Source organism: Petromyzon marinus, chromosome 77 (genome assembly GCF_048934315.1).
Source record: "Petromyzon marinus isolate PM22_M1 ecotype Great Lakes invasive population chromosome 77, UKy_Petmar_22M1.pri1.0, whole genome shotgun sequence".
NCBI classification, from domain to species: domain Eukaryota; kingdom Metazoa; phylum Chordata; class Hyperoartia; order Petromyzontiformes; family Petromyzontidae; genus Petromyzon; species Petromyzon marinus.
In genome coordinates, this window is record NC_133743.1 from 1,873,546 (window position 1) to 1,882,406 (window position 8,861).

General features: G+C 57.7%; 1 protein-coding gene across 2 annotated transcripts in view; it reads right to left on the bottom strand.

Annotated features, from left to right (window-relative positions):
• Positions 1-2,481: 2,481 nt before the first annotated feature.
• The window catches only part of SGF29 (SAGA complex associated factor 29), a 23,339-nt gene continuing 16,959 nt past the window's right edge, over positions 2,482-8,861 (bottom strand). Inside the window, exons 7-11 of one of the 2 annotated variants that reach the window (XM_076056669.1) lie at positions 8,504-8,650; positions 7,121-7,156; positions 6,685-6,847; positions 4,756-4,889; positions 2,482-4,681 (exon numbers count right to left, since the gene is read on the bottom strand). In XM_076056669.1, the coding sequence (XP_075912784.1) occupies positions 4,773-4,889; positions 6,685-6,847; positions 7,121-7,156; positions 8,504-8,650 (463 nt within the window). In that variant the 3' untranslated portion in view covers positions 2,482-4,681; positions 4,756-4,772. The other variant, XM_032981013.2, reaches the window with a different exon arrangement.

Below are 8,861 nucleotides of genomic sequence, written 5' to 3' on the forward strand. Positions count from 1 at the left end.
ATCATCGTCGTCATCATCGTCACGTGGACATTGACAGCAGCAGCAGCAGCCAAAGACTCTGACCGAGCGTGGCGACGTCGACTCTGAACGTGGAGGGGACAAACGGAGGAGAAGCCGGAGACAAAATCCACGCAGTGAGAGAGACACAGACCTCCTGTAGACCAGGCGAGGTAGCTAACATCTCATAGCCACCGTGGTGATGAGAGACACAGACCTCCTGTATACCAGGCGAGGTAGTCAACATCTCATAGTCATCGTGATGATGATGAGAGACACAGACCTCCTGTAGACCAGGCGAGGTAGTTAACATCTCATAGCCACCGTGATGATGATGAGACACAGACCTCCTGTATACCAGGCGAGGTAGTCAACATCTCATAGTCATCGTGATGATGATGAGAGACACAGACCTCCTGTAGACCAGGCGAGGTAGCTAACATCTCATAGCCACCGTGGTGATGATGAGAGACACAGACCTCCTGTATACCAGGCGAGGTAGTCAACATCTCATAGTCATCGTGATGATGATGAGAGACACAGACCTCCTGTAGACCAGGCGAGGTAGTTAACATCTCATAGCCACCGTGATGATGATGAGACACAGACCTCCTGTATACCTGGCGAGGTAGTTAACATCTCATAGCCACCGTGGTGATGATGAGAGACACAGACCTCCTGTAGACCAGGCGAGGTAGTTAACATCTCATAGTCACCGTGGTGATGATGAGACACAGACCTCCTGTAGACCAGGCGAGGTAGTTAACATCTCATAGCCATCGTGATGATGATGAGACACAGACCTCCTGTAGACCAGGCGAGGTAGTTAACATCTCATAGCCACCGTGGTGATAAGAGAGACCTCCTGTAGACCAGGCGAGGTAGTTAACATCTCATAGTCACCGTGATGATGATGAGAGAGACAGTCCTCCTGTAGACCAGGCGAGGTAGTTAACATCTCATAGCCACCGTGATGATGATAGAGACACAGACCTCCTGTATACCAGGCGAGGTAGTTAACATCTCATAGCCACCGTGGTGATGATGAGACACAGACCTCCTGTAGACCTGGCGAGGTAGTTAACATCTCAGTCACCGTGATGATGATAGACACAGACCTCCTGTAGACCAGGCGAGGTAGTTAACATCTCCTGGTGCCGCTAAAGGTTGACCTTGGACAGGAAGAGCACGACGTGGATTGATGAGGCTGCTCAATGCATCATCATCATCACCATCACCCGAGCTTTTCAGTGCACCTCCCAGATTTTATTACCACCACCACCACAACAACCAGTACACTGAGAAGAGAGATGCCCCTGTAGTTGTTACAATCACCAGGGGGGCATCATTCCAATGGAGCCGAACCCGTCCTGTGGCCCAGCCGTTTGTGACAATGTCACGTGGGGCACACAGACGCCACCCTCCCTCAGCATTTCGCTTGGGAGATCGTCTCTACCCGTCTCTGCCCGGCGCTTTTCCTCGTCCCAAGACTCCGGATCGCCCCTCACACTTCCTCCACAGATGGCACCTCAGCCAACCAATCACAAGGGGTGGCTACTTGTGTCAATGTTTGAGGCACCGCAGCCCACCAACACCACCACCACCACTACCAACACCACCATCACAACATCACCAACACAACACCACCATCACCATACCACCACAACACCACCATTACCAACACCACCATCACCAACACAACACCACCACTACCAACACCACCATCACCAACACAACACCACCACTACCAACACCACCATCACCAACACAACACCACCACCAACACCACTACCAACAACACCACTAACACCACCACCAACACAACACGACCACTACCAGCACCACCATCACCAACACATCACCAACACCACCACCACCAACACAACACCACTACCAACACCATCACCAACACAACACCACCATCACCAACACCACTAGCAACACCACCAACACAACACCACCACCAACACTACCAACACCACCATCACCAACACAACACCACCAGCACCACCATCACCAACACAACACCACCACCAACACAACACCACCACTACCAAACACCACCATCACCAACACCACTAGCAACACCACCAACACAACACCACCACCAACACCACCACAACACCACCACTACCAACACCACCACCACCACCAACACAACACCACCAACACATCACCACCAACATCACCATCACCACCACCACAACACCACCACCACTACAACACCACCACCACCAACACAACACCATCATCACCAACACAACACCACCATCACCAACACAACACCACCACCACAACACCACCACCACCAACACAACACCACCACCACCACAACACCAACATCACCAACACAACACCACCATCACCAACACCACCAACACAACACCACCACCACAACATCACCAACACAACACCACCATCACCAACACCACCAACACAACACCACCAGCACGCAGAGTGAATGACGACGCAGAGATTCCTCAATTAAAATCGAACTTTTACTGCAATGAGAGCCGTGACGAGGTGGTGATCGATTACCACGACTGACGAGGTGGTGATCGATTACCACGACTGACGAGGTGGTGACCGTTTACCACGGCTGACGAGGTGGTGACCGTTTACCACGGCTGACGAGGTGGTAATCATTTACCACGACTGACGAGGTGGTGATCGATTACCACGACTGACGAGGTGGTGATCGTTACCACGGCTGACGAGGTGGCTATGCTAATGAGATGCTAATGAGATGCTAATGAGGAGTGAACGTCCGCTGCTGGTTGCTGCACTGCCCCCCAGCGGTGGCCGGGAAGCTCGCGGCCACGACCAACGGCACGGCCGGCGTTGTGGTGGTCGTGGAGACGGTGAGTCGCCAGTGAGTCGCCGGTGAGTCGCCGGTGAGTCGCCAGTCAGCCGGTGAGTCGCCGGTGAGTCGCCGGTGAGTCGCCAGTCAGCCGGTGAGTCGCCGGTGAGTCGCCGGTGAGTCGCCGGTGAGTCGCCGGTGAGTCGCCGGTGAGTAGCCAGTCAGCCGGTGAGTCGCCGGTGAGTCGCCGGTGAGTCGCCGGTGAGTCGCCGGTGAGTCGCCAGTCAGCCGGTGAGTCGCCGGTGAGTCGCCGGTGAGTCGCCAGTCAGCCGGTGAGTCGCCGGTGAGTCGCCGGTGAGTCGCCGGTGAGTCGCCGGTGAGTCGCCGGTGAGTAGCCAGTCAGCCGGTGAGTCGCCGGTGAGTCGCCGGTGAGTCGCCGGTGAGTCGCCAGTCAGACGGTGAGTAGCCGGTGAGTCGCCGGTGAGTCGCCGGTGAGTCGCCGGTGAGTCGCCGGTGAGTCGCCGGTGAGTCGCCGGTGAGTCGCCAGTCAGACGGTGAGTAGCCGGTGAGTCGCCGGTGAGTCGCCGGTGAGTCGCCGGTGAGTCGCCGGTGAGTCGCCGGTGAGTCGCCAGTCAGACGGTGAGTAGCCGGTGAGTCGCCGGTGAGTCGCCGGTGAGTCGCCGGTGAGTCGCCGGTGAGTAGCCGGTGAGTCGCCGGTGAGTCACCGGTGAGTCGCCGGTCAGCCGGTAAGTCGCCGGTGAGTAGCCGGTGAGTAGCCGGTGAGTTGGTACATCAAGGAGCCAGTGAGCTGGTATACCGGTGAGCCAGTAAGCTGGTGAGGAGCCGGTGGTGAGGTGGCGGTGGTGGTGAGGAGGCGGTGGTGGTGAGGAGGCGGTGGTGAGGAGGAGGCGGTGGTGGTGAGGAGGCGGTGGTGGTGAGGGGGCGGTGGTGGTGAGGAGGCGGTGGTGAGGAGGAGGCGGTGGTGGTGAGGAGGCGGTGGTGGTGAGGGGGCGGTGGTGGTGAGGAGGCGGTGGTGAGGAGGAGGTGGTGGTGAGGAGGCGGTGGTGAGGAGGAGGTGGTGGTGAGGAGGCGGTGGTGAGGAGGAGGTGGTGGTGGTGAGGAGGCGGTGGTGGTGAGGAGGCGGTGGTGAGGAGGAGGCGGTGGTGGTGAGGAGGCGGTGGTGGTGAGGGGGCGGTGGTGAGGAGGCGGTGGTGGTGAGGAGGCGGTGGTGAGGAGGAGGCGGTGGTGGTGAGGAGGCGGTGGTGGTGAGGAGGCGGTGGTGAGGAGGAGGCGGTGGTGAGGAGGAGGCGGTGGTGGTGAGGGGGCGGTGGTGGTGAGGAGGAGGCGGTGGTGGTGAGGAGGCGGTGGTGGTGAGGGGGCGGTGGTGGTGAGGAGGAGGCGGTGGTGGTGAGGGGGCGGTGGTGGTGAGGAGGAGGCGGTGGTGGTGAGGAGGCGGTGGTGGTGAGGGGGCGGTGGTGGTGAGGAGGCGGTGGTGGTGAGGGGGCGGTGGTGGTGAGGAGGCGGTGGTGGTGAGGAGGCGGTGGTGGTGGTGAGGAGGCGGTGGTGGTGAGGAGGCGGTGGTGGTGGTGAGGAGGCGGTGGTGGTGGTGAGGAGGCGGTGGTGGTGAGGCGGTGGTGAGGAGGCGGTGGTGAGGAGGCGGTGGTGGTGAGGCGGTGGTGGTGAGGAGGCGGTGGTGGTGAGGCGGTGGTGGTGAGGAGGTGGTGGTGAGGAGGCGGTGGTGGTGAGGAGGCGGTGGTGAGGAGGCGGTGGTGAGGAGGCGGTGGTGGTGAGGCGGTGGTGGTGAGGAGGTGGTGGTGAGGAGGCGGTGGTGAGGAGGCGGTGGTGGTGAGGAGGCGGTGGTGGTGAGGAGGTGGTGGTGAGGAGGCGGTGGTGGTGGTGAGGAGGTGGTGGTGGTGAGGAGGCGGTGGTGGTGAGGAGGCGGTGGTGAGGAGGAGGAGGTGGTGGTGAGGAGGAGCTACTTCTTCTTGGTCTCCCGGCAGGCCACCACATATCTCTGTGCGACGGTGAGGGGTGGTGAGTAACCATCGGCGTAGGAAGTGTCCTCAAACAGCACTGAGTAGTCCTCCTGTGGCTAAACACACACAGGTCACCCGTGTGAGTGAGTGTCTGTGTGAGTGAGTGGCTGTGTGAGTGGCTGTGTGAGTGAGTGGCTGTGTGAGTGAGTGGCTGTGTGAGTGAGTGGCTGTGTGAGTGAGTGGCTGTGTGAGTGAGTGGCTGTGTGAGTGAGTGGCTGTGTGAGTGGCTGTGTGAGTGAGTGGCTGTGTGAGTGGCTGTGTGAGTGAGTGGCTGTGTGAGTGGCTGTGTGAGTGGCTGTGTGAGTGGCTGTGTGAGTGAGTGGCTGTGTGAGTGAGTGGCTGTGTGAGTGAGTGGCTGTGTGAGTGAGTGGCTGTGTGAGTGAGTGGCTGTGTGAGTGGCTGTGTGAGTGAGTGGCTGTGTGAGTGAGCGGCTGTGTGAGTGAGCGGCTGTGTGAGTGAGTGGCTGTGTGAGTGGCTGTGTGAGCGGCTGTGTGAGTGAGTGGCTGTGTGAGTGAGCGGCTGTGTGAGTGAGTGGCTGTGTGAGTGAGTGGCTGTGTGAATGAGTGGCTGTGTGAGTGAGTGGCTGTGTGAGTGAGTGGCTGTGTGAGTTAGTGGCTGTGTGAATGAGTGGCTGTGTGAGTGAGTGGCTGTGTGAGTGAGCGGCTGTGTGAGTGAGTGGCTGTGTGAGTGGCTGTGTGAGTGGCTGTGTGAGTGAGTGGCTGTGTGAGTGAGTGGCTGTGTGAGTGAGTGGCTGTGTGAGTGGCTGTGTGAGTGAGTGGCTGTGTGAGTGGCTGTGTGAGTGAGTGGCTGTGTGAGTGGCTGTGTGAGTGAGTGGCTGTGTGAGTGAGTGGCTGTGTGAATGAGTGGCTGTGTGAGTGAGTGGCTGTGTGAGTGAGTGGCTGTGTGAGTGAGTGGCTGTGTGAGTGAGTGGCTGTGTGAGTGAGTGGCTGTGTGAGTGAGTGGCTGTGTGAGTGAGTGGCTGTGTGAGTGAGTGGCTGTGTGAGTGAGTGGCTGTGTGAGTGAGTGGCTGTGTGAGTGAGTGGCTGTGTGAGTGAGTGGCTGTGTGAGTGAGTGGCTGTGTGATTGAGTGGCTGTGTGAGTGGCTGTGTGAGTGAGTGGCTGTGTGAGTGAGTGGCTGTGTGAGTGAGTGGCTGTGTGAGTGAGTGGCTGTGTGAGTGAGTGGCTGTGTGAGTGAGTGGCTGTGTGAGTGAGTGGCTGTGTGAGTGAGTGGCTGTGTGAGTGAGTGGCTGTGTGAGTGAGTGGCTGTGTGAGTGAGTAGCTGTGTGAGTGAGTGGCTGTGTGAGTGAGTGGCTGTGTGAGTGAGTGGCTGTGTGAGTTAGTGGCTGTGTATGTGAGTGGCTGTGTGAGTGAGTGGCTGTGTGAGTGAGTAGCTGTGTGAGTCAGTGGCTGTGTGAGTGAGTGGCTGTGTGAGTGAGTGGCTGTGTGAGTGAGTGGCTGTGTGAGTGAGTGGCTGTGTGAGTGAGTGGCTGTGTGAGTGGCTGTGTGAGTGAGTGGCTGTGTGAGTGAGTGGCTGTGTGAGTGAGTGGCTGTGTGAGTGAGTGACTGTGTGAGTGAGGGGCTGTGTCAGTGGCTGTGTGTGTCAGTGGCTGTGTGAGTGAGTGGCTGTGTATGTGAGTGGCTGTGTGAGTGAGTGGCTGTGTGAGTGAGTGGCTGTGTGAGTGAGTGGCTGTGTGAGTGAGTGGCTGTGTGAGTGGCTGTGTGAGCGAGTGACTATTTGAATGACTACGTGAGTGAGTGACTGAGTGAGTGAGTGACTGAGTGAGTGAGTGACTGAGTGAGTGACTGAGTGCATGACCGAGTGTGTGACTGAGTCATTGAGCGACTGAATACCCTGTGCGGTGGAGCGTGGATGAGCGCGCGATAGAAGCAGGTGGTCTGTGGGTACAGCGCCAGCACCAACTGGTCTTTCTGGAATAGGGACTCGGGGTCGGTCTCCGGATTCGCCTTCCACTGAGGCAGCGGAATCACTCGGCGGCGAGACAGACTGTGACGTCTACACGGGGGGACACGGTGAAAGGAGACATGGGTGAAACAGGCTGTGCTGTCTATACACACACACAACACACACACAGACACACACACAGACACACACAGAAACACACATACACACAGACACACACACAGAAACACACACACCCACAGACACACACATACACACACACACACACAGACACACACACACAGACACACACACAGACACACACACAGACACACACATACACACACACAGACACACACAGACACACACACACAGACACACACTTACTCTTTCCCTTCTTCATCTATGTCGTCCACCTCGTACCTGCGGGAGACACAAACACACAGAGAGCCTCGCTCGTACTCTCTGGCGTGGGAGGGAGGGAGGCGGGGAGGGGTCGAGCGTGTCTGAATGTGTTGTCTGTGTGTTGTGTGTGTCCGTGAGTGTGTCTGTGTGTGTAAGTGTGTGTGAGTGTGTGTGAGTGTGTGTCTCTGTGTGTGTGTGAGTGTTTGTGTGTGTCTGTGTGTCTCTGTGAGTGTGAGTGTCTGTGTGTGTGAGTGTCTCTGTGTGTGAGTGTCTGTGTGTGTGAGTGTCTCTGTGTGTGTGTGTGTGAGTGTGTGAGTGTCTCTGTGTGATTGTCTCTGTGTGAGTGTGTTTCTTACCATCAGCCCCACCAAAACTAAGCACTTGCCTGGGTATTTTGTACCATCGGACACTCCACCCCCACAACTCCCAATCGGTGATGGGGCAGTTGTGGAGAGAGTGGAGAGTTTCCCATACCTGGGCAGTGTGCTCATGACCGGCTCCAGTTTAACAGCAGAGGTCTCACTCTGAATCAGTCGAGCAGCAATATCTTTTCTCCCTCTCTCCCCCCCTCCCTCTCCCTCTGCCCCCTCCCTCTCTCACTTCTCCCCCGGCTTGCCGATCCACAGGGGCAGGGTGAGGGCGGACTGCTGGAGGATCGTCAACAACGGAGGGCGGAGGAGCGACGCTCACAACAACGAGCGGAGCGCCGGGTGGCTAAAGCACAGCAGGTTGGCACAGTAGGGGGCACAGGTGGTGCATCAGCCAGTCATCTCAGTCAGTCGACCCGTGGCACCTGGGTCTGCCCCGTGACCTCCTGCCAGCGGGCGTTCGACACTTCACGTGGCCTCAGGGTGCACATAGCCTGGCACAAGCGTCGTGGTGACGTCACCGCCACTTAGTGGCGAATGGCGGTTGTTGTTGTGTGTGTCTCTGTGTGTGTGTGTCTGTGAGTGTGTGTGTCTGTGTGTGTGTGTCTGTGTGTGTCTCTGTGTGTGTGTGTGTCTCTGTGTGTCTGTGTGTGAGTGTGTGTCTGTGTGTGTGTCTGTGTGTGTGTGTGTGTCTGTGTGTGTGTCTCTGTGTGTGAGTGTCTGTGTGTGTGTCTCTGTGTGTGTGTCTGTGTGTGTGTGTGTGTCTGTGTGTGTGTGTGTCTGTGTGTGTCTGTGTGTGTGTGTGTGTCTGTGTGTGCCTGTGTGTGTGTCTGTGTGTGTGTCTGTGTGTGTGTCTGTGTGTGTCTGTGTGTGTGTGTCTGTGTGTGTGTCTGTGTGTGTCTGTGTGTGTGTCTGTGTGTGTGTGTGTGTCTGTGTGTGTGTCTGTGTGTGTCTGTGTGTGTGTCTGTGTGTGTGTGTGTCTGTGTGTGTGTCTCACTTGTTGGCTGCGTGGTTGTAGGTCACCACCTCAGCCAGGATCCACTGCTCGTCTCCATCGAGCCCCTTGACACGTGCGGCCACCTTGTCCCGGGGCTTGGCCACGTAGTCGCCAGCGGCCGAGATGGCGCCACACAGCGGGGGCGGCCTGGGGGGACCGACACAGAGGGTGGTGCAGTGGTGAGTGCACAGTGTGAGAGAGTGTGAGAGAGTGTGTGTGTGTGAGAGAGTGGTGGTGCAGTGGTTAGTGCACAGTGTGTGTGTGTGTGAGAGAGTGTGGTGGTGCAGTGGTTAGTGCACAGTGTGAGAGAGTGTGAGAGAGTGTGGTGCAGTGGTTAGTGCACAGTGTGAGAGAGTGT